Genomic DNA, 26,671 nt, shown 5'->3' on the forward strand with positions numbered 1-26,671 from the left:
GTACATATATTTATAGATAATTTCTAGACTAAATTAAGTTATAATTGCATTAGGACTCTAACTCCTTAGGGCCCACAATCCATAACTTAAGCCCAACAAGCCAAGCCCGTTGTTCTAGAAATTAATATAAAATTCATCGTGACTCCGATTGATAAACTGATTTTACCAATGTGCACAGAAACCATTTCTGCATCTTTTAAAGTCAAGATAATTTTTCTGAATCCGAATTCAGTGATTTCCAAAAATGCCCATCCCTATGTCATTTTAGGAAATCCCACTCCCTTTTAATTAAGAAGTCCAACTTCTCTTTCATTAAATTTAACTCTTTAAATTTAACTATCTCTACGGGGTTTTAGTAATCCATTACTTGTGTAACCTTCAATGGTTCAGGAATACAGCTAGTCGTGGGCTCACAACTCCTTGTGACTCGGAACAACAATTTCCGAATTACCCATCGAATCATGGTAAGAGCGCCTAGAAATATCGCCCCATGATTCCCTAGGTATTACTGATAGTGCCTGCAAAAATCAGTAGATTTTGGTTAGCGTACAGTACGGTCCCTTCAACCAAATATCCCGATCGAATCAACAACCATTGGTGCATCGAGAGTCGTTCGAGATTCGATAACTATGCATAACATCTTGGAGATCTATTAGTGACATCGCATGTGTTACTAGGAACACCAAGTAACCTAAAACACATCATGTACTCTGGCCAGAGATTAGTCACACTAATATCTCCTCAGATCGCATAGGATATCCACACTCGCAAGTATGTGGTGAATCCTTGACAACAAAGCATCGACTCCTATATGTGTCGTAACTATACCCAATCCCGACACCTGATGACCCAATAGAGTCGGTAAACGAGTCAAAGTACAGTACTAGCATATAGAGTCTCAATGATGTTTCAAGTAATAAGGACTAATGGTGTACAACCAAAACCGCGGACTTTATCCACTCGATAAGTGATAACCACTTGGAAAGTCCAAATAGGGTAGTTCGATCATTCATCATATGAATATCCATTTGCATGCTTTGTACCAATGAAACGTGGTACTCGGCAACGCAAATGCTAGTCTCAATCTCGAGCGATCCTTATCCTTATTAGCGGACGGCTCAATTGACTAGGAACTGTTTAGAATATACAGTGACTATAAGATGTGTTTCATGATAGTCATCCCCATGTGCTACCACATCTTACATACACTATAGTATATTCAAGGTCTTTATCAAAACAACAATAGTATATCATAATATAACATTATGAAGAAAGATAAAGTCAATGTCATTATAAAAGTGTAAATTATATTAAAAAAAATATTGTTTATACATAGAGTCACAAAAGCCCTTAGCCACAAGTTGGCTAACCGGGCACCCACTCTTTCAATCTCACACTTTCCCTAAAGCCAACTAGTCATACTACGTAATCCCATTGCTTCGCGATGTTTGTCAAACAATGGTCCTGGCAAGGGCTTAGTAAGCGGATCAGCGATATTGTCTGTAGAGGCCACTCTCTCGACACTGATGTCTCCTCTTTCCACGATCTCCCGGATGATGTGGTATTTCCTCAGTACGTGTTTGGACTTCTGATGAGACCTTGGTTCCTTTTCCTGAGCAACGGCACCCGTGTTGTCACAGTACACCGGGACTGGACCAACAGCTTCAGGAATTACACCCAACTCTTGGATGAATTTCCTTATCCAAACCGCCTCTTTAGCAGCAGCTGATGCTGCAATGTATTCTGCCTCAGTGGTGGAATCCACTGTGGCGTCCTGCTTGGAACTCTTCCAAGAGTCAGCACCGCCATTGAGCACGAATACAAATCCAGAGGTTGATTTCGAGTCATCCACGTCACATTGGAAGCTAGAGTCGGTATAGCCTTCCAACTTCAATTCTCTCCCTCCATAAACCATGAATAAATTCTTAGTCCTTCGCAAGTACTTAAGAATATCCTTCACGGCTTTCCAATGCATTTGACCGGGATTGGCTTGGTATCTGCTCGTGACGCTCAGAGCATAGGCCACATCCGGTCTGGTAGATATCATCCCATACATGATACTACCTATGGCTGACGCATATGGCACGTGTGTCATCTTCTCTATCTCTTCGTCAGTCTTGGGACACATAGACTTGGATAGAGAAACTCCATAACACATAGGTAGATGTCCTCTCTTGGACCCATCCATTGAAAACCTTTTCAATATGGTGTCGATGTAGGTTGATTGAGTGAGTCCTATCATTCTTTTAGATCTATCTCTATAGATCTGAATTCCTAGAATATAGGATGCCTCACCTAAATCCTTCATCGAGAATCTACCTGATAACCATATCTTTGTTGACTGCAACATCCCTACATCATTCCCCATGAGTAAGATGTCATCAACATAAAGTACTAAGAATGTTACCGCATTCTTAACTACTTTCTTGTACACGCATGGTTCCTCCGGGTTCTTGATAAAAACAAAATCCTTTATCATTTCATCAAATTTCTGGTTCCAACTTCTTGATGCTTGTTTGAGACCATAGATTGATCTCTGAAGCTTGCATACCTTATGCTCGCTTCCCATGGATGTGTATCCCTCAGGCTGCATCATATAGATCTCTTCCTTAATGTTTCCATTAAGAAATGCAGTCTTTACATCCATTTGCCATATCTCATAGTCATACCATGCTTCTATGGCAATAAGGATTCTTATGGACTTGAACATTGCGGCTGGTGAAAAGGTTTCATCATAGTCAACTCCTTGTCTTTGAGTATAACCTTTTGCCATCAATCGTGCCTTGTAGGTCAATACCTTTTCATCAGGCCCAAGCTTTCTCTTGTAGATCTATTTGCACCCAATTGGAACAATTCCATTGGGAGGATCTACTAAAGACCAAACTTGGTTAGAATGCATCGAGTCTATTTCCGATTGCATAGCTTCAAGCCATAAATTCGAATCCGCATCAGAAATTGCTTCCCTGAAGTTTCTTGGATCACATCCAATGTCGGTTTCACTTTGATCCCCTTCAAGAAGAAGACCATATCTAATAGGAGACCTAGAAGTCCTCTCGGATCTCTTAGTAATAGGCGTGTCTTGTGATGATTTTTGAGGTGTAGGATCGCTATTTTGTATCTCGGGTTCTTCTCGAATTTCTTCGAGTTCCATCATCTTGCCTTTCTTATCCAATAAGAACTCCTTCTCTAATAAGGTGACATTCCTTGAAACAAACACTTTTGTTTCAGCAGGATGATAGAAATAATATCCGATTGAATTCTTCGGATACCCTACAAAATAACATAAGGTGGATCGACTATCCAACTTATCTTCCACTGTCTGCTTCACGTAAGCAGGACATCCCCAAATCCTCAAGTACGAATACTTAGGAGCTTTGTCATTCCATAACTCGTATGGTGTTTTATCTACTGCTTTAGTATGGACGTTGTTTAACAACAATACCGCCGTTTCAAGCGCGTAGCCCCAAAACGAAGGTGGGAGCTCAGTGAAGCTCATCATGGATCGAACCATGTCCAACAAAGTTCGATTGCGACGCTCTGAAACACCATTCAGCTGAGGTGTCATCGGAGGAGTCCACTGAGAGAGAATCCCATTCTCTTTTAGATAGTCCAAAACTCGGTACTTAAGTATTCTCCACCTCGATCCGATCGAAGTGCCTTAATATTTTTACCTAGTTTGTTTTCTACTTCAGCCTTGAATTCTTTGAACCTTTCAAATGCTTCAGACTTATATTTCATTAAATATAAATACCCATACCTAGAATGATCATCGGTAAAGGTAATGAAGTAGGTGTTGCCACATTTAGTACCAATCCTAAATGGACCGCAAACATCTGTATGGATCAAATCCAACAGATTTTGACTACGCTCAAGTTTCCCTTTGAAAGGAGATTTAGTCATTTTTCCCTTTAGGCAGGACTCACAAGTAGGTAGAGAGTTAATATCAGACATATCAAACATGTCCTCTCCCACTAGCTTGTTCATCCTCCTTGAGGAAATATGACCTAGCCTAGCATGCCAAAGGTTTGCCGGGTTTTGACTATCGTTTTTCCTTTTAATTGTTGTTACCGGTTTATCAACATAATTAATTGGAACGTCTTTTAATTTTAAGCTATATAGATCGTTTTCAAGTTGTCCATTTCCAATCAAACATTCATTCTTGTAAATATTGCAAATCCCATTCACAAAATTGCAAGAAAAACCATCTCTATCAAGCATAGAAATAGATATAATGTTTTTGACCAAATCCGGAACATATAAAACATCTCTCAAAAATAACTTAAAATTGTTCGGCAAAACTAAATAAATGTCTCCTATAGCTTTGGCTTCGACTCTAGAACCATTCCCGAGCCTTAGCTGGGTCTCACCCATCCTTAGCTTACGACTTCTTGTCATCACCTTCAAATCATTGCAAATGTGAGATCCACGTCCGGTATCCAATACCCAAGAAGAAGTATTAAGCGAAACATTTATTTCAATGTAAAACATACCCTTTGCAGTTCGCAACTGTTCGATGTATTCCTTGCAGTTACGTTTCCAATGACCGGGTTTCTTGCAGTAATGGCAAACGTTTTCATCTTTTATCCCAATTGAAGCCTTGGCTTTCCCTTCTTATTTGGTACAATCTTCTTGGGCAGGGCAGAACGTTTCTTACCCTTTGCACTTGGTCCTTTCTTAGAGTTAGAAGAGGAGCCAACCAAGAGTACCGGTTTATCCTTCTTTAGTGTGGCTTCATATGTGACAAGCATATTGACCATCTCTTCAAGGGTGGCCTCTATCTTGTTCATATTGAAGTTTATCACAAAACCGTCAAACGATGAAGGAAGTGATAGAAGCAACAAGTCCGCGCTAAGTTCATGCTCCAAAGTCAAGTCGAGTGTTACCAACTTTTCAATGAGCCCAATCATGCGCACCCTATGCTCACGGACCGAAGTCCCATCTCGCATGCGGCTCGTCATGAGTTCCACCCAACTTACAATATGTGTCGATCCAATGTACAGCTTTCCGACGAACGGGCCCCCCCAATAATATGAGTCGGACCGTATCCGCGGGTAGCATCTCATACATTGATCGTTGATGGAAGGTAGGAATATTTAAACAATATTTAAATTCCCTATTTATTAATCTTGATATCAATTTTAAATCATATTTAAAATGAGGGATTTTTAATTTTGAAAATCTGTCTCATCATGCAATTTATGTATGCTTGCGGGATTCATACAATTTAGACTAAACGTGCATACATCAATAATATCATATATTATTTAAGGATGATCGATCCCATTAACTAATTGACCCGTGGTTGCCAATCACGAGTCTAAGTCCAATCCTAGGTGATATGCAAGTATGCAATGCAATCCTATTACATTGAGCTTCCAATTTACATTTCTTCGGTCTTCATTGTCTGCTGGGCCCACCATTTCTTCAAATATTTGTCTCCCACTAAGTCTAATAAATTTACAATAAATTTCGATGACAAATGTGAGATACATATTTGTCTCCCATTAATAAAATCCAACAACAATAAGACAAATGTAAATTATCTAATATACACCTAAAACATTGGTCATGGAAATCGATCATCCTCTATCCAATAATTAATTCAATAATTAAATAATTGGATAAACATGCAAAAGGCATCATAATTTAAAAGATAAAATCATATTTTATCTTATCCAACCATAAGATCATATCTTATCATCAATTGTACCAAAATAATTAATTTTATAAAATTTAATTTAACGGATAAAATTTATAAATTTTCCAAAAATTCAAATTTATCCAAAAATCAATTTTAAAATTTTCGGACTCGAACAATTCGATCCGATGCCTTGTGAATCAATCAAAAAAAATTTTCGATCGGATCAAAAACTAGAATTTCAAAAAAAAAATTAAAATTTTAATTAAAAATTAAAAATAATTTTTCCGGGCTGCCCGGGACAATCCCGGGCAGCGACGCTCGCTGCCCGATTTGCCCATTAAAATTCAATTTTAAAATTTTCATTTTGTTTCAAAAACCGAGGCTTAAAAATTTTGTACAATCGATTAATTTAATCGTTTGATCTGAGCAACCTGGCTCTGATACCACTGTTGGAAAACGTGTTCAGATCAATTAAGAATTGATACCCGGTGCAGCGGAAGTTTAAAATTTTTATTTTATTATATGGAACGATTCCATATATGGGTATCAAAACTTTTACGATTAAATTTGTTCAAGTAAAAATAAAACATAGTTAAATTTTTACCTCGTCAAGCAAAGGCTTGATCGTGGACTCCAACAGAATTTAATCTGCTCTTCTTGTAAATCCCGGGAACCGATGACAGTCACGATCTAACTCCGGAATTAGGTCCACGAATGAAAATCAGAAACCCTCTGATTGACTGCACTAGAAATCAATCAGAAGTTTTACGTAGAGAATAAACAGATATGATCTGTTAATTCGATTTGTAATTTTTCACAAAAATCACAAGTCGAATTTTCTCCAAAAGGGACAGAGGAATTTTCGAAAAACCTCTTGAATAATATAAACTGATTTTCGAAAATTTCTAGACTGAAAGCTTATGTAATTTTCGAACACAGTACATATATTTATACATAATTTTTAGACTAGATTAAGTTATAATTGCATTAGAACTCTAACTCCTTAGGGCCCACAATCCATAACTTAAGCCCAAAAAGCCAAGCCCGTTGTTCTAGAAATTAATATAAAATTCATCGTGACTCCGATTGATAAACTGATTTTACCAATGTGCACAGAAACCATTTCTGCATCTTTTAAAGTCAAGATAATTTTTCTGAATCCGAATTCAGTGATTTTCAAAAATGCCCATCCCTATGTCATTTTAGAAAATCTCACTCCCTTTTAATTAAGAAGTCCAACTTCTCTTTCATTAAATTTAACTCTTTAAATTTAACTATCTCTACGGGGTTTTAGTAATCCATTACTTGTGTAACCCTCAATGGTTCAGGAATACAGCTAGCCGTGGGCCCACAACTCCTTGTGACTCGGAACAACAATTTCCGAATTACCCATCGAATCATGGTAAGAGCGCCTAGCAACATCGCCCCATGATTTCCTAGGTATTACTGATAGTGCCTGCAAGAACCAGCAGATTTTGGTTAGCGTACAGTACGGTCCCTTCAACCAAATATCCCGATCGAATCAACAACCATTGGTGCATCAAGAGTCGTTCGAGATTTGATAACTATGCATAACATCTTGGAGATCTATTAGTGACATCTGATGTGTTACTAGGAACACCAAGTAACCTAAAACACATCATGTACTCTGGCCAGAGATTCGTCACACTAATATTTCCTAAGATCGCATAGGATATCCACACTCGCAAGTATGTGGTGAATCCTTGACAACAAAGCATCGACTCCTATATGTGTCGTAACTGTACCCAATCCCGATACCTGATGACCCCAATAGAGTCGGTAAACGAGTCAAAGTACAGTACTAGCATATAGAGTCTCAATGATGTTTCAAATAATAAGGACTAATGGTGTACAACCAAAACCGCGGACTTTATCCACTCGATAAGTGATAACCACTTGGAAAGTCTGAATAGGTTAGTTCGATCATTCATCATATGAATATCCATTTGCATGCATTGAACATCTCTATGTTCCATACCAATGAAACGTGGTACTCGGCAACGCAAATGCTAGTCTCAATCTCGAGCGATCCTTATCCTTATTAGCAGACGGCTCAATTGACTAGGAACTGTTTAGAATATACAGTGACTATAAGATGTGTTTCATGATAGCCATCCCCATGTGCTACCACATCTTACATACACTATAGTATATTCAAGGTCTTTATCAAAACAACAATAGTATATCATAATATAACATTATGAAGAAAGATAAAGTCAATGCCATTATAAAAGTGTAAATTATATTAAACAAAAGATTGTTTACACATAGAGTCACAAAAGCCCTTAGCCACAAGTTGGCTAACCGGGCACCCACTCTTTCAGATACCTGACCCGACGTCAACCCCTAAGCACAAGAGAAATATTGGGTATTTGGGTTGGGCTTTAATTTAGATTAGAAACCCTAAAGGCTGGACTTAAAACTGAAAGAGGCCAGTGTCCAGCATGTGTAATATATATATATATATATTAAAAAACATAATGGGTCGGGTGGGTTCGGGTTACTGGGTGACCTGATATTTTTTTTCAGGTCAACCTGGGTCAACCCGAACCCACCTGAAATTATAAAAAATTTGCGGGTTGAATTCGGGTCTGACCCGTTTCGACCCGAACCCAAAAAGCACAAACCCGAACCCAGTATTTTTCGTGTCGGTTCATGTCGGGTTGTCGTGTCGGGTTCATTTTTGACACCCCTAATAATAAACAACACATCATTGTTATAGATCAAGCTGCTTTTTTACTTGTATAACAAGTACTCAAGACTCAAGAAGTTCAAGATGCCTCGACCGGTCAGGATGATCACTCACCCAGACAGAAGATATTGTCTCGCCTGGATATCTGCCTCAAAAGGATTTATTTCCTCGACCGGTTACCATATCATAGATTTTACATACCGATCGAGGGAATATCTTCTGATACAAGCTTCATATAATTCGAAAGACTTCAGATGCTTATCAGAAACAAGTTGGTTGAAAAGCAACATACAACCATCAAGAATCAAGAATTCAGAACTTTACCCGAATTGTGCAATGCCTAGAGTATGCGCAGCCACTGTCTACCATTGTTTTCTTATTTGGAAGAAGTCCAAATCGCGCATTAATTAAAGTATCTATCAAGTAAGACGACGACATCTCTACCCTTGAATTTATGAGGCATTTAATGCCTCTACAGTCGAACGGTATAGAGGAACGTTGCAAGAGGCTATATATATATATCCGATCTCTCACAAAGCTTGCATTCTCAGTTATTACTCACACTTAAATTTCTATCCTCGTATTCTCAAACCACCCTCGCCTAAGAGATATGCATCTGATCCTCAAGGATCATTTGTGATTTTCAAAGTCTTCTGAGACTGGTTCAAGTGAAAGAGCCTTCGAAGAAGAGTTTTTTTTGTTTGGATCGAAATATTCAAGCCCCTTCGTATATTACTTTGTGGTGTATTTATAGGATTTGAGGTCTTATCATTGAGTTAACTACGAGTTCCTTTTTAGGTGGTACATAAGTTCTAAATTAGGAGTGTGTTGTATACAAGAGTGTATAAACCAAAGTCTTCTAGTGCATTCCTTCATAAGGAGACGTAGAAAGAATTTCCTTTGAACTTCCATACATTCTGTGTTCCTTATCCTTCACACTTACTTATCTTGTTGAATTCACCATTGAGTAGAGTATAAAAAAATAACTAAAAAAATTCAAACTACTTTAGCACTATTTAGTTGTTTTGACAGTTTCTAGGTGTTTGGGTATTTGGTCAAGTCGGTTAACACCTACTCGATCGGCCGCATTAGTTGGTCAGTTTTTAGAAAATATTTTAAAAGTGTGTATTCACCTCCTCTCTACACGTGTTTCGATCCCAAAAAGTGATATCAGAGAGGATTTTATCTCGACCTTTGATACATTTATACTCAACCATGAATTCCTTCAACAAGATTCCTATGTTTTCTAAATAAAAATATGACGACTGACTGGCTAAATCGGTTTGATTAAAATAAACTAGCAAGCGTACCAGGTCAAATGATAGATAGTGAATAAAATTCGAATGTCGAACCCACATGGACTGTATAAATATGACTACCAGAATATATTTATTTTTACTTAATCTAGACTAATCAAAAAGAATGATTCAGATTTTTAAAATTAATAATTAAAATTTCAAATAAAATAAACGTAATTAAAACGTAGCAAAAATTTGATTTAATTCAAATATGGAAAAAGTTCGATCAAGGACTCACATAGGTACCAGACAATTCACGTAACAAGCAGTCGATCTAAGACATCAGACTTAATCTTAATTCACGAAAATTTTCCTAATTTGTTCGAAGAATTATTTCTAGAACAATCAAACCTATTCAAATATTGTTGAACTAATCTTTCGTAATTCTAATCAAATTTGAATGCATGAATAACTGTGAAAATTCAGTTAACACCCAAACCGCATAATGAAATCGAATTCTATTTCTAGTTATTTTTACACTATGTCGAATATCGAAGTGATCAAAATCAAAACCTCCTCTGTCGAATTGGAATCAATTAACATGCAAGCAAATAACTGGCCAGGAAATTCACAAGACAAATATAAATTCGATAAACAATAAAATCAAATCAAGTCTGAAAATCTCAAATAAACAAACGAGTTTCTACATAAATTGTCTGGCCCAATCACGTGGGCTTGATCGAAAGAGAAACTACTACTCACTAATAGATATGATTAAACAAACCAAGTCTAAAATCATAAAATAAAAAATACTAGAGTAGAAGAAAATCTGAAGAATTGTTCCACAGCCGCCGTCAGCCTTCGTGCGTAATCAAAAAGTCAAAAAGTCCCCAAAAATATCATCCAACTTCTATTTATGTGGTCCGCGCCAATTGGAATCATCGTTGAACTAAAATTCTCGAGCACAACCATCTCCGAACATGCGCGCGTGCAGTTCAAACAAACAGGGACATCGAAACGTCTCGCGCGCGCGCGCGGCTTCCACAAAAACCTTATGGAGATTACTTCTGTTCGAGCGCGAGAAAGGATCTCGCGCGCGCGGCTTTTCCACACTGTTGGTTCCGAAAATGCTTTAAATTTTCTACAAAATTCAACCATGAGAGTAATATACATGCACATAATATAAAATACTAACAAAACTCATGAAAATAAAATAAATGCATGCGAAATAAATATAAATTGACATAAAATAATGTATACTAAACACACTTATCAACGACTGAAAAATTCGAATGCAGACACATCTTTTAACTCAAGACGATGGAATGTGGTATGTCATCACAGGTGGTCCAATGAAGATTCTTAATGCCAACACTGTTGTAGCCATATCAGGTGGAGGATCTCAGATGGTAGAGAAACATCGGTCGGTTGTCGAAGACAAAAGAAGGGCCAATCTCGACAACGTGACAAGGACATTATTTATAAATAAAAAAAAACTAGAAAAGACGATGTTCAGCAAGATCAAAACTTGTACTACAACAAAATATATTTGGGAAAAGCTTAACCAACTTTGTGAAGGCAACGACCAGTTTAAAGAGAACAAGTTGACTGTTGTTATCCAAAATTTTGATAGTTCCAAGATGAAGCCCGGTGAAACCATGGCTGAGTTCGATGAACGGTTTAGTAGTATCATTTGTGAACTTATATCTATTGGTAAAACTTACACTAAAGAAAAATTTGTATGAAGGTAATTCAAGCTTTGCCCTGGTATTGGGACGTCAAAACAGTGGCTATGAGAGAGTCAAATGACTTGAGCAAACTGGAGATACATGACTTGTTTGCAGAGCTTAAAGCTCATGAGTTTGACATGAGTATCTGAACAGAAAAAAAAACATTCAACATCTCAACCAACCAAAGATCTCACTGCGATCGTTGCATGAAAACCGATTTAAGAGGCCTCAAATAGGAAATCTGTAGAACAGCTAAGCAGTGAGGCTATGTCGTTGTTTGTTAAAAGGTTTGGTAAATTTATGTGTAATGTTAAAAGGTTTAGTAAATTTATGCACAAAATCAATCTAAATAAATAAAACTTATAACAAAAAGGACCAGACAATTGATTGACCTACGTGTTTTAACTGTGACAAGGAAGGCCATTTCATTCCTGAGTGTAATAGGCCCAAGAATAATGACAAGAATCCAGTTGAGAGGAAAAGATCTAAGGATGAAAGAAGATCCTTCAAAAAGAAAAGAGACCAAAAAATTCTTGTCGTCGAGGATAGAAAGATCAAGTGGACTGACTCAAACTTACAATCAACAATTTTTGTAAAATCGCCCAGTGATATCGAAGAAGAAAAAGTTCAGTGCCTAATGACTAACTCAGAACCAAATGAAGATGAAAGCAACGAGGTATTTGACTTTAGCTGAATTGCACGATAAGACTAAAGAGTACCAGAAGCTCTCTAAAACATTCGATGAATTGAAGACAGAGAAAGTAAGCTCAAAGAAAAGTCAAGTGAATCAAGCTTCTTGCAGCGAAAGAAACTTGATAGTCTTAAGGTGAAGCTAAGTCTGCTAGAAACTGAGAATGATAATACGATAAAGTTGCTCCATGTTACTTCGAATGAAATAAAAAATTTATTAAAGTCATCAACTCATGGAAGCAGTCTTCTGTTTCATTGAACAAGGTACAGGAGAACCAAAAGCAAGCAGACGACAAGTTTTTCTTAGGATTTAGTTCACATGATTGTGATCAAGCTGAGACAAGTACTCTACCGAATCTGATCAAAGTCAAGTCTAAACTATTGCACTTTTTTAGGTCCAGTACGATATATGAATATGATAAGGCTGAGATCCAAGCTACCCAAAGAATATCTTATGAGAACTCGACAAAACATAGAGGTCTGGGATATGTTGAACCCAAGAATACCTTATCTGGAAAGATTTGGCTTAAGCCAAGAATGAGATGGATGAGACCAGGTGACCATTCAAATCTCAATCGATCTTGGACCAAGCCTCATATGTCTGGGCTATGTACTCAAAAGGTAAATCAAAACCATTAGTTCAATATCAGGCGAGACAGAAAAGATATAGATTGAACAACAAGGATCCAAGACCTAAACAACATACTGTTAAGACTCTCACACACATTAGCACACAAAAGGTCTCTCGGTCGCATGAGTTTCTGGACACACACACGGATAGACCCATCAGGGTAATTCAGATGTGGGTTCCAAAAGGGCTAATCTCATCTGGACCCAAATAGACATGGGTACCAAATGTTTCATCATTTTGTTTGCAGGTACAAAATCCCCAACCAGTCGCGAAGTATATCTGGTACTTGGATAGTGGATGTTCACATAACATGACAGAAAACAAAGATCTCTTAACTAAAATAGTTGAAAGTAAGGGTTCTAGAATCACGTTAGGTGACAACTCAAAAGGTAAAACCGTGGGTAAAGGTAAGATTATCCATGGTAATGCTATCATTAACGACGTGCTCTTAGTTGAAAATTTGCGCTACAACTTGATAATATTAGTCAATTATGTGAAAATGGATACATAGTTGAGTTTCAATATCACACTTGCACTGTCAAAACTCGCAAAGGCAATATTATGCTAACCTGATTAAGAGAAAAAAAACAATTATATAATAAATTGGAAAGATGATAAACTGTCCCTCCCCACCTAATTTGTTGCTCAGAGTGATAAGCATTGGTTATGGCATAAACACTTGAATCACTTTAATTTCAAATCCATTACCAACTTGAGTAAGCATGATTTTGTGACCGGATTGCCCAAGGGATATTTTGTGAAAATAAAATATTTTATGCATACGAACTAGGCAAATAGGTGAGGTCTACTTTTAAAAATAGAGGGTGTATCTCATCTTCCAAATGCTTGGAATTGTTGTAGATGGATTTTTTCGGTCCTATGCCAGTGAAAATCATAGTGAAAATGAGAAATTATCTAGTGATTGTGTATAAATTTTCCCTCTTTACATGGTAATTTTATATCATCCAAAGATCAAAGAACCTCTCACCTCATAACATGATCCCTGATGAAATGATGTCTAATGTCGATATGCTTTGTTCTTGAATGATCACAGGGTTGTAGGTGATGAAATAGCACTTGTGTTGTCACAGAAAATGGGAACTTCAGACCAGATTCCATAATCCTTGAGTTGTGAATATCTTCCTCTCAATCTATCTATACATTTGTTGACGCTTTGGATTTACGATTTTGTTTTCCTCAGCCAAGAAATGTCTTATGAGCCAAAACCTAGGCTTCTATTTTGTTTCAATTGGAATCAGAAAATTCTACTGCTTAAAATCATACATGTTTTTCAAATCCCTCTTCAATTATACAAACCACTAGGATCGTTCGCCACACTCAACACCCGAAGTACAAATTCTTTTCCCATTATTTTTTTTCAATTTCTCCTTGATTTGATTTGATTTAATATCAGGGTTTTGCAGCAAATGATTTCGAAAATGCATATGATTTTTCACATTTACCGAGGTAATTATGGTTTTGTTTTGCCTATTTTTATTTTACAGCACTATTTAATTTATACAAATGAGTTACCCATTTTTGTATATGTTTTATCTTCATTACACATTTACACTCATGTTTTCCATTCCCTTTATTTCCTTTGTAATTTCTTTTACCAAATAAGCTTTCAATGGAAGAAAATTCTCACCTTTTATTTGCTTGAACAGAGAGAAGAACGACGGGGCTGGAGTTCCTTCATAATACATCTACACATGATAATACAAAAAAAACTCTACAGTTGACGTGGATAAAAGCACGGGAAGATAGCTACTAAACAATTTGTTCTCTAAAATTTAAAAAAACTTTCCACTCTATTAAAATTTCCTTTTTTTGTTTTAAATTCTTTAGCTTCCTCATTCAATTGGTTTTATGTGCTTTCTATTGACAAAAAGATGTTTTGTTCTAATGATGTACATCAATTGGTGCATACAGTTTTTGCAATTTTGTAGTATTTTATTTGCTAACAATGACCTTTTTCTGGATAATGCTTTCTTGAAACAGGTAACTTAAGGAAAGTATTAGTAAAAATAGTTACTTTATTATGTAGTTGATATATAGTTCGTTGCTTCTTGGACAGATCCAAATCAATTGCTTTAATAGTTACTTTATTATGTATTTGATATAATATGTGTTAAGTTCTGGAGATAATTTGTGTTTAATTGTGATGTTAATTGTACCAAAGGTGTTTTTTAGGAATTGGATATGTGAATTGAATCATTGATGTTGTAATTTTCTCATTCATTTAGTGATACTCAAAAAAATGATGTCCATATTGTGCTAAAAAAAAGATGTATGTGTAATGCTCGGGGAAAAAAATTTGATGTCCATATTATGTTCAAAGGAAAAAAAAAAAAAAAAAAAGAAGATGTCCATGTATGCAATATACAATATTTATTGTGTTATTATTAAATTTACGTGATTTCATATAATATCATAATTAAAATAAGTATTTTAATAAAACCATAAATATATCACATGTATGCAATATATCATATTTATCTATTATATTACACACGCAACGCATGTGCTTCGATAATCATTAATAAATAATAAAAGAATAACAACCGTTACTTGATAAGAAACAATAAGAATTAAATGATATAATAAGAAACTATTTATAGTAAATATTAATATATCAATATAAAGTTCTTATCATTAATACTATTGATCTTATTATTTACAATTAATATATTTATTTTACTTATTAGTTTTTATTAATAATTCATCTTTCTTATTATACTTAATAATAAAAAAAATTTAGTAATAATATTGTTAGTCTTATTATTTATTATCAGTATATTCAATAATAATTATCATCGTTCACATTTCCCAGTAGTAGTTAATCGTAATAACTGTAATTAGTAATTACTATTATTAATTTATTTCTTTTTTTGGTTATCGTTATATTTTTTACCATAAAAAAATAATTATTATTATTATGGAAAATATTAAAAATTAGTAAATTAATAAAATATTATGTAATTATATTATTAATTATACGTGAATTGATATTTATGTAAATAATGAATTGACTATTATGTATTGAAATTTCGAAACATATTCATTCGGTGGGATATATACAAAAAGAAGGTGGGATAGGGGGGCTGTAATTTTCAAGAAGGTATTTTGCCATTGCATTGGAATACTTAACTTTTATCCTTTAATTAAACAACACAAATTTTATCAAAGTGGTGACTAAAGATACTGAATTTCTCTCTTGTAAGCCAACAAATGTCCCCATGCATCATGTGTCGTGAAGCTTGCTTAAGTGCAGCCGATGGTAATTACTTACCGATATCTCTTATTACCGACGACGACTTCTTATTGCCATCTCTTGTATCTCACCGTTTCCAGACCCGCCATATCATTTGCGGTTCACAAGCTCAGTCAATTTGTGGATCCTCCTAAATCTCAGCACTTACAAGCATTCATCATCTGCTGCATTACCTTAAGTGTCACCCCAATCAAGGTTTATTCTTTCCTTCCTCCTCTAACTCTTCATTGCAAATATAAAGCTTTTCTGATGCAGATTGGGGGTCATGCCCAAACTCGAGGAAGTCCACTGCAGGCTACTGCATTTTCCTTGGTGATTCTTATTCTTGGAAAGCCAAGAAGCAACCGACGATTGTTCGTTCTTCAGCTGAAGCTGAGTACGATGCCATGGTAGCCACCGCCAATGAGATTGTCAGGATCAACCAACTTCTATCAGAGTTATCCATTTATTCTCCTCCGCCTGAGTCCTCAAAAATATTTGTTGACCATCTTGAGGGGAAGTTTTACACTATATTGAGAAAGTCAGTTTCCACACTTACTGTATTTATTCTTGTACAAGCACGAAACTTGATGTAGTTTTCATTTTACTGATTCTGGCCTCTATGGATAATGAAGCTTCCATAGTCTCTTGTTCATCGTGTTCTTGAGTATAATATCAATTAAGCAAAAAATACCTTTAAACTTTATAAAGAGCTCTGTGATTAATTGCCAGCCAAAAGTGGAAAGATACCCATTAAACTATTGTGAATTGCATTTTGCAAAATCAACCATACTGTCTAAACCAATTTTAAATGCATTCAGAAATAATGAAGTAGAAAAATGGATGATGGATCTTTAACAAATGTGTGCGCCAACAGCAAAGACATGGTTTTTTTTTATATGAATAAATGGGATACTGAAATAATCAAGAATTCACATTTTGGGAATGCTTAACACAAACAAGATCATCCAACTTGTTGCCATCCATTTTATACAAAGACACATTTCCCATCTGAATCAACTGATCCTGGGTCGCTTTTCTTAATTCTGTGAATCGCATGGTCTCCCACTTGCTGTAGTTTGAATTTCTCCTAGTATCACTCATGTCTACTGATCCAGATACAGGCCCACGTCCATAAGCACCCGCATCTCCCCACACTTTGCAATTACGATATTGCCCCATCGAACCACCATCTTGGCAGTCTTGATCCTTCCTCTCCAAGCATACAGCAGCGGAGTGAGCTCTCTTTGTTGTTTCCCGACTCGGGATATCTGACCAGTCTTGTTTTCTTTCAGCTCTCATGGGAGAATGGATCCTAATAATCTGGAAGGTACGTTTTTCTTCATATAAGCAAGAAGAGACTTGACAATCTTAAATTAAAAATAGATGATAATTGTAAAATCTACTGACACCAAGGCATTCTAAAAGCTGGTAGTATGCTCTTCCTTGAAGAGGATTGTGTCCTTTCCTCGGGGTTGAGAAGTATCTCGTCCTGACCCAATTGCCAAAGTATAAGTAAAGACTTCAAAGGAAACACTAAGATATTCAAGAATATAGGCTTTGTTTGGTTTTAACATTTACATGAATTTTTCAGTTCAAAACTTCGAGCTTCCAGAAAAATGAGAACCAAGGCACTCATTTTCAGGAAATTTTCTCTATAAAACAATATTGGAACACTATCTGAAAATTTTCAGAACAACTCTCTCACAAAATTCTCAAAAATCTTGAGATGAGAAAGAGGAGAAAACCAAACCCACCAAACCCAGACAAACCAAACAATTGAACTTACCACTCAGTATATCCAGGATCAACTGTAAAACCATATATATCAACAATGTCACACATGGAAAGTGCCAGTTCTATTGATTTCATTCCAGTCCCTTTGGCACCTCGGCGAAGTACAATACCTTGGAAGAGGTAAACTGGATTTGGGAGTGTCTGCATTATTTGAATGGGAAATGCATGAGAATTTCCATTCAAGACAATAACTAAAACACCTGTTTACTAAAACGACAAAATTACTAGTAATAATATCAATCAGTATAACGAGACCATAAACTTCTCACCCACTTTCATGCACTTCAAAACATGCACAAGCGGAATGAATTCAATTTTGTCATCATATTCATGAAAATGTCATGGTTGAAAACAATTCTTACATCACCATCGGCATATTGAACATGGAAGGAATTTAAATCGCAAATTCCAAACAGATTTATTTCAAATCTGCAAGCCTTTTTAGCCATTTTACAAATGAGAAATCATTTCACTTTGATTTTTTTTCAAGATGGATAGTGGAGCTTGTACTCAGATTAGAACATCCCTTACTAGATCGGATGGTTTTCCTTTTATCAAGGATGTCTCATAATGTGCTCCTCTAAATATACCAGTAAAGCTGTCATCGTCATTCTCCTCAAACAATAATGAAATCAAATCACCTCATAGAGAAAGGTCCACATGGGAAAAATTTAGCATGATACTCACCTTTATCATGGTGTTGAAATCCCTATGAGTGAGGCTTTTAATGATGAGCACCTCATCATCTGCAAAAACACAACCATTAATAAGCATGATTTATTGCTAAATCTTGTGATGCTGGTTAAACTACATTCCTTCGCCTTTTAGCTCTTGTATTTATTCACCCTAAGAGGAATTGTGTTCTCTTCTTCATGAAAGAGATGACAGATACGCAACAATACTCTAAAAAATTTTGATCAGAGATGCTCGGCATGAATTCACTAAGAAATGTAATAATATCAGCTCATAAATTGGCAGGCGAGGGCTCATGCCCAGTTCACAGTGAGTACAGCCTGTCATATCTCCTTCTATTTGCTTTTTATTTTGTAGTTGTTCATTCAACTTAACGAAGACGAACAAGGTAGATAGAAGCACGAGGAAGACAAATGATACAAATATTCAGAGGGGAAAAAGTTAGCAGTTAAAACAAGCTATAAAACTCTTATCTTCCTATTCTGAATTATTCATTTTGCATGGAAATGGAGTATAAAATGAATGTTTAAGGATAAAAATTGAATATGTACACCTTTTTGCTGGTTGTCAGGTGGTGCATCATAACTTCAAATAAGAAGTCTCTCTGTAATAGTTAATTTGAATTATTAAGGGGCATTCAATTAGGAACAAGAAGATTACCCGATCCCTTGAGAATGGGTATCATGTTACGTGCAGCACCCCTAACCACAAGGCGAAAATCTCTTTTCAGACCAACAAACTTGGCATATTTCTGAAGAAGATAGAGAAAGATAAAACAATTAATATTTCCTATAAGGATCAAATTCACATCCTGTAATTGAGTCACTGAAATCACATTCCAATTTGTCCAAAACATAGCAATGCCTATAAAGAATGACAGGGTACATAATTGGAGAACCTTGATGCTCAAAATAACATCAAGTCAGGCCCAAGTTCTTTTCCAAAAAATAACTAATAGAGTCACACTACATTCAAATTGTTTTCCATTCAACCATGTTGGATATGTTGAGATTGACAAAAAAAAAAGATTAAGAACATGTCTTCCCTCATCCCATGTCACATTCTCAAGGATCAGGGGAAAACATACAATAGAAACCAACCTGAAAAGGACAGATCGAGACAGAATCGATGACAGAAACCGGTGAAGTACGCTTACTTACCTCATTAACAGGGGCTTCGTTGTCTCTTATAACAGCATCGTGGCTATCAATTTCTTGGCCAAACTCTGTCTTTAAGAGATCACCTGAATTTCCTACAACCGCACAAGTTTTAAACTGGCGAGGATGGAAGGGTGGCGTTGCTGGTAAAAGCACATTCAGATGTTCCTCACAAAGAGTCTTATTGTAGCACTTGTCTGCTCCCCTATGATGATCAGAACAAGATATGCAAAATTTTCAGAAAAGGAAAGTCCATGTTTTGAACTCAATAGAGGCTCAGAAAGTAACCAAAGTAAGATGGAATCTGCCAACGTACAATTGTGCTATCCTCTTTGGAGCATATTCCAGCCACCCATCCGGTCGAGCATCTAAATACTCTCTTGTCAACACTGTAGTCATATTGCGATACTGCATTTTAGATAATATCTGCTTGCTTAATGTGCAAGAAGGTAAACTACCACAAATAATAATGTCAAAAACGATGTCAAACCTGTTCCCACAATAGTAACGCTTCGCAAACATCATACTTGTACTCCAATGGCTCAAAGATCTTAAACTGCTCATTGTACTGAGAATAGATGAAGAGGGAAGAAAGTTATATGGGGTCTGCAGGAACTTGAAATGTACTTTAAGCATTTAAGCAACTGAATCAGAGACAAACCCAGGTACTATTGGTTCCTTCAGGAAACTTGAGAATTAAATTACAATGATCGATTATGTGGGCGGTGAGTCCAAGCCCTCTATTTGCCTACAAAATATTACGAAGTTAATGACAAATGAGATCTACAAAATGACTATTCACTATAGACTATAATAAAAGGACTAAATAATATAGTAGCTGTCAAAAAGTTATTGAAATTAAATTTGGATGTATTCCATTACTCCTCGTTAAAAAGCATTTTATTAGCAGATTTTGAAAAACCAAAAATCAGATAGTTTTATACGTGAATATGATACATAATATTTTCTGCAAGACTTTTAAATGCAGAAGCATGTTTTTTAACTTCTTTTCAATTTGGCTTCTCTATCCAAGCACATTCTATGTAAGCAGATTTTTTTCCAAACACACTAAATTATACTTTACTTACAATGAAGAAAAATCTTTCAATATCTTCCCAGAAAAATATATATAACAGGTGCATACATATCACCCCCGAAAATATAATCAAGATAAAGCTTGGATCTGATTGTTCAAGAAAATTTAATCACGAGATAACAGATCTACCATAAAACAACATACAATCAGTTATTGAGATGGACGGAAAGAAGGAAACTAACCACACACTGTTGAACAGTGGATTGGAAATCAGATAAAGTCTCAATAGCAACTGAGTTAAGTTGGTGGTTGCCTGTAAAATTGAGAATTGTTGTGTGTGTGAACATAAGTTACAACTTACAAGTGTGAACGAAATTCATCTTATACACTGGATACACTGAATAAGGTGGGTACCAGCAGAGAAGAAGGAAGAGTAAGTGGCGAAAGCTAGGAGAGAGAAAAGGGCAGCAGAAGCGCAGAATAGATGCAGAACAGGGGGTCTCCTGCTGGTCGACTTTCTGAGAGCCTTCATCTTTTCTCATTAGTATATGTCTGCACATATGGTTGATATATTTTCTCAGAGAAAATCAAATTAAATACTTACTGCATCAGTATATTCAGATGAAAATGGAGGAAAAAAAGATTTACAAATTTACCAGAGAATAATAAAATTCACAAATTTAGATACAAATGGAATTTCAAAATCCAATATTAAAGTGTAACTCTCAAAAAATCAGAAAGTTTATGCATATACAAAAATCCAAATAGAAAGAAAAATTAAAGAAGAAATCACAAGCAAACCAGATTCTTTAGCAGCAAATGAAGCAAATCTACCCACTCTGGATTATAATACTGTTGGTGTTCAGTTAGATGTTTAAAGGGATAAAGAAAATTGTAAGTTGAAATATAATCCATAGCTGTGTAACAACAAACACGCATAAGATCCAGAGCTTTTAAGATTAACTGAGTTGTTCATATCGTGCTCTTTCAAATTGAGCTCATCTTTAACATATTAATCTCTAGATTTAAAAAATGTGTTTCTTTCATAATACTATGTAACCAAATTCCAAAAGTTAAAGCTGAATCTAAAACGCTCCTATTTCACTTAATGGAACAACAAAAACTGACAAATTATAGAAATATAAATTAGGATTTAAAATTCTAAGAACAAAAGGGTGCCAAACCAAATAAATAAATTACTAAACTAAACCATTACTTAGTAATACCAAAACCCAAGCTCAATACACATCTGAACAACTTCATGCTCTTCAACTTGATCATTACCTGAAATTTTATATGCCGGTGAACTAACGCTCAATACGCCTAGCTAAGTCCAGCCACTAAACCGACCTCAAGGACCATGATAGAATGTACCATAAATGGGTATCGTATGGGATACAATACGGAAATAGAAAGCCATATTTGGAATTGAGAAAAAATGGAGAGTGATTTGGAAATGTTGGAGCTATGGCGGCGGCGGCGAGCCCTATCGGCGACAGAGATGAGGGCAGCGTCGAGATGACGAGAGGAGACAGGAGATCGACGATGTGGAGAAGAAACAAGCACTGTTAATCTTCTGTGTATTTAGGGCTACTTTTAGTTATTAGTCTCACTAAGTTTAATTCTTTACATTTGATCCCTCAAACTTTTGATTTGTTACAATTCCACCGAAACTTATCACAAATTTGTATTTCTCTCACCTTCGAGGGTGTCCAAGTTGGTGGAGTAAGTGAATTCTTGGCCAGAATAGATTTCGATTCTTCTGCCAATACTTTCTTGGACTAGCCCGAGGGTTCTTTCTTGGACTAGCCTGAGGGTTTGCCCAGTATGGTTTACCTGACTAGCGTAGTTTGCAGGCTATTGCGTTAGTCCGGGGGTTTACCCAGAGCGCACCGAAAGGTAGCGGCTGCGAGTTCCCACGTCACAAAAAAAATTGTATTTCTCTCGTGTCTATAGCGTATCCGACTTGTTATCAGAATCAAACTTAAATGTAGACCTCGTTGTCCCCGATCTGGGTCCGGGTCAGAAAAAAATACCAACTTTTAACCGGTTTGTCCATGATCGGTTCCGGTTAAGGGGTGTTTACGGATCGGTTAACCGCCCGAACCAAACTGAAACAGAAAATTCGGTTTGAACCGAGTTCAGTTTTTGGTTTTTGGTTTTCCGGATTTTTGGTTTTTCGGTTCGGTTTTTTCTCCTGGTTAACCGAACCGAACTGAAAAACCTTTTTTTCTTTTTTAATTTTTTAAATCATTTTTTGCATTTTTTAAATCATTTATTTATTATTTATTGATAAAATAAATGATAATAAATATAAAAAATAACAAAAATAATAAAATATTGAATTTCGGTTAAAACCAAAAATCGAACCGAAAAATCGAAATATTTTCGGTTTTTAACCGAACCGAACCGTTAAATTTGGTTCGTTTTTCGGTTTCGGATTTCGGGTGAATTTCGGTTCGGTTCGGTTCGGTTCGGTTCGGTTCAGTTCGATTCGGATTAAATGAACACCCCTAGTTCCGGTTCGGATCATGGAACCAACGGTTCGGGTTCGGTTAACCATCGGTTCCGGGTCCGAGCCGAACCTTTTATTTTTAAATAAATATTTAAAGAATAAAAAAAGAATTTAAAAAAAAAAAAAATCTTTGGACAATTGAACTTATAAAAACTATATCAACTATGTCATTATCTCAACAAAAAATCTATTACATTTATTCAATAAAAAATATATAACATTTCAATTTTCGACATCTTATATAAAAAAAAATATTATATTTCATTATATTCAATCACACTAACTCGGATTTCATCGTATATTATACATATATATATATATATAAATTTTAAAAAAAAAAGAGTGGCAGACCTGCCTGGTCAGACCCGCCAGGTCGATGGGTTTGATTCCCATAATCGTAATCGGACCGCCTAATGGTCGATCCAATCACGATCCTGGGTCAAATCCGTTGACCCGATTAACCGGCATGTTGACCATGAGCCAGTTCCGCGGAACAATGTAGTTTCATGTATTGTTATTAGCATCAATTAGGTTGATCTCGTTCTTATGAACAATATAGTACACTATTGAAATAGTATAGAAAAAAAAAGTCTATGGGGTAGGAGAAATAATGCACGTAGACTTGTTTCTGGAAGTTTGAATGATGAAAACTTTCTACATCTTCCCTTCTTCTGTCATCAGGGCTTACCTTTACCTACTGAAACTCCTAGATTCATGACTTTGAAACACTCACAAATAAATCAATATTAAGAAAATACTATTTTCTCGGTTTTACAAAGTAAATATTACAAAGATAATGTTACGCCTTAAACGCATACAAATCTCGTGTTGCGATATTAATATTTTTAATGCATTAACAAGTCTCAAAATATTATGTTTTGATGATTAAAAAACTAGGTTAATTGTTACTAATATTTTAAAGTGAGAAATTTGATATTAAAATTCTTGTTAAATAAAAATATTGGAAGCAAATACCGATAGCCAAAAAAATTGCAGAAAAAATTTCAAGTGTTCGGATCTAAAGGCTTTGGACGGTCCAAAGAGGGTTTGGACCCTCCGAAGATTTTCACAAATTAAATATAGTTCGGAGGCAAGTTCGGATGCTGCGAAGACCAGAGTTCGGATGATCCGATCTAGGATCGGACGGTCCGAAGTATTTCCCTAATTTATTATTCTTCGGAGGATGGTTCAGAGGCTACGAAGTCAAGGACTTTGGACGATCCGAAGTGTGTTCGGACGGTCCGAAGTATTTCAACATTTTAATAATCTTCGGAGTGAAGATCGGAGGCCACGAAGATAGGAGTTCGGAGGATCCGAAGTGATGATCGGACGATCCAATCTCTTTACGACGTTGATAGATTTTTTCAGAAGAAAGTTTTCAGACAGGGAATTTAGTGCAGCCGGTCGGACGATCCAAAGCCCAGTTCCGACGGTCCGAACAGTGCCACAGCAGCATATTTTTGAATTTGAATCAGCACAATTCGGAGGCTCCGAAGCCCAGATCGGACGGTCCGATCTCACTTGATTCAGCACTATAAATTGAGCCATTCCGAGGCCATTTCAAACACAATACTCACCTTCAATTCTCTCATTCCTTCAAGCAATATTCAAGCAATCTTTCAAGTATTAGAATCCTATTTCGATTCCATCAAAATATATTTGTATCGAGTTGTATAGTGCTTGAAAGAGATCATGGTTGTATATACTCGAGTGTGAAGCCGAGTTTATTTTGAGTTGTTGTGAGGCTATCCTTGGAGCCCTTAAGGCCAAGCGGTATGAGTTGTATCGGCTATCCTTGGAGTCATCAAGGTCAAGAGACGCGATGATCATGTTGTTGTATCGGTTATACTTGGAGTCATCAATGCCAAGTGAAAGTGCTAGTGATACCTTGTTTAATCGGCCTTAACCAAGAAGGGGAGACGTAGATGATTTATCTTCGAACTTTCATAAACATATCATCTCTTATTTATCGCTTTATTTACTTATTGCATTTATATACTTATTATTGCTTTTATTATCTTGATTGCTTTAAGTCTTCCGTCTGCGTAATTGCAAAATCACTTTAAATTTCTAAAAGAGCCAATAGAACCTAAATCTCCCCCCCCCCCCCCCCCAATTATGTTCTAACAATTGGTATCAGAGCCACACTTTGAAAATATTTTCAAAAGGTTCTATGGCCAATCTAGCGAGTTATAATGCACAAGGGAAATCAACCAATCTTCCTCCTCTTTTCAACGGCATAAATTATGGGTATTGGAAAAATATAATGTCTTTATATATCCAATCCGTAGATTATGATCTTTGAAAAGTAATGGTGAAAGGTCCCTATACACTTATGAAAATAGTAGATGGGAATGAAGTTCCAAAAGAAATGGATGACTTTTCTAAAGAGGACATGCGATTAATTTCTCAAAATGTTAAAGCTATGAATATTTTACATTGTTCTTTAGATATGAACGAGTACAACCGGATCTCTATGTGCTGCCCCACAAAATAGATTTGGGACGATTTGGGACAAATTGGAGATATGCCACGAAGGAACAAATCAAGTGAAGGAGACAAAGATTTATCTCTTACAACTCAAATACGAGACCTTCGAGATGGATGTCAAAGAAGATATAGATACCATGTTCCGAAGGCTCACACAAATTATCAACGAGCTTTCCCAACTAGGCGAAAACTATCCAACCAAGAAAGTTTGGAGGAGATCACTTTGAGCGTTATCCAAGGAGTGAGATGCAAAGAGAACGACAATTATCGAATCTAACAAAGATGACACTGCCTCCTATGATCTTGATCAACTTCATGGGACCCTAAAAACCCTTGAACTAGAACTATCCACAAGAAAGGAGATGAAAAAAGAGGATGAAAAGATCAAGGCAAAGTGGATTTTCTTATCAATCCAAGTCGAAGAAGATGATGATGATGACATGATACTCTTTGCAAGAAAATTCAAAATATTTATACGAGCCAACAAATTCGATAAGGACAAGAAAGTTGAGAAATAAGTTACCTGCTACAACTGTCAACAAACGGGGTACTACGCAAATGAATGTCCTCTCTAGAAGAAGGTTGACAAAGGGAAGAAGAAAGCTCTCATAGCTACTTGGAGCAACAGTGATGATGAGGAGGAGGAAGCCAACATCTGTCTCATGAAAAAGTATGATGAAATCATTTCCGACGATGATGATGAGGTACCTTCCTATAATGAATTACTATCTTCCTATTCAAATTTGTTTGATATGGCTAAATCACTTAGAAAAGAAAATAAAAATTTGAAAAATGAATTAGGTTCTAAGGAGCATGAAAACATAATATTAAAGGTCATACATAGCTCAATTAAAAAAATCATTTGATAAATTCAATATAAGTAGTAATAAATTAAGTAATCTCCTAAGCATGCAAAAATGTAGCTTTGACCAAGGAGGATTAGGATATGCTAAGAAATCAATAGATTTCACTAGTCTTATTGCTAAAGCTAAAATGAGATCACCTCCTATTTGTACTTATTGCTGCAAAGTTGGACATGTTAGATATAAATGTAGATCTCTTAAATATCAATATAATGAAAAGAGTT

At 35.9% G+C, this 26,671-nt stretch overlaps 1 protein-coding gene across 1 annotated transcript; it reads right to left on the reverse strand.

The window, feature by feature from the left end:
• Nucleotides 1-16,723: 16,723 nt before the first annotated feature.
• LOC140882097 (sialyltransferase-like protein 1) lies at nt 16,724-22,176 on the reverse strand. The gene is made up of 12 exons (XM_073287852.1): nt 21,864-22,176; nt 20,994-21,131; nt 20,822-20,892; nt 20,205-20,291; nt 20,034-20,111; nt 19,860-19,951; nt 19,547-19,748; nt 19,047-19,137; nt 18,381-18,439; nt 17,686-17,834; nt 17,307-17,388; nt 16,724-17,219 (listed from the first exon to the last, which is right to left on the reverse strand). Exons 2-12 carry the CDS (start codon nt 21,109-21,111, stop codon nt 16,821-16,823), a joined length of 1,428 nt encoding a protein of 475 aa, XP_073143953.1. The 5' UTR covers nt 21,112-21,131; nt 21,864-22,176; the 3' UTR covers nt 16,724-16,820.
• Nucleotides 22,177-26,671: the final 4,495 nt, after the last annotated feature.

Source organism: Henckelia pumila, chromosome 2, assembly GCF_033568475.1.
Source record: "Henckelia pumila isolate YLH828 chromosome 2, ASM3356847v2, whole genome shotgun sequence".
Lineage (NCBI taxonomy): Eukaryota > Viridiplantae > Streptophyta > Magnoliopsida > Lamiales > Gesneriaceae > Henckelia > Henckelia pumila.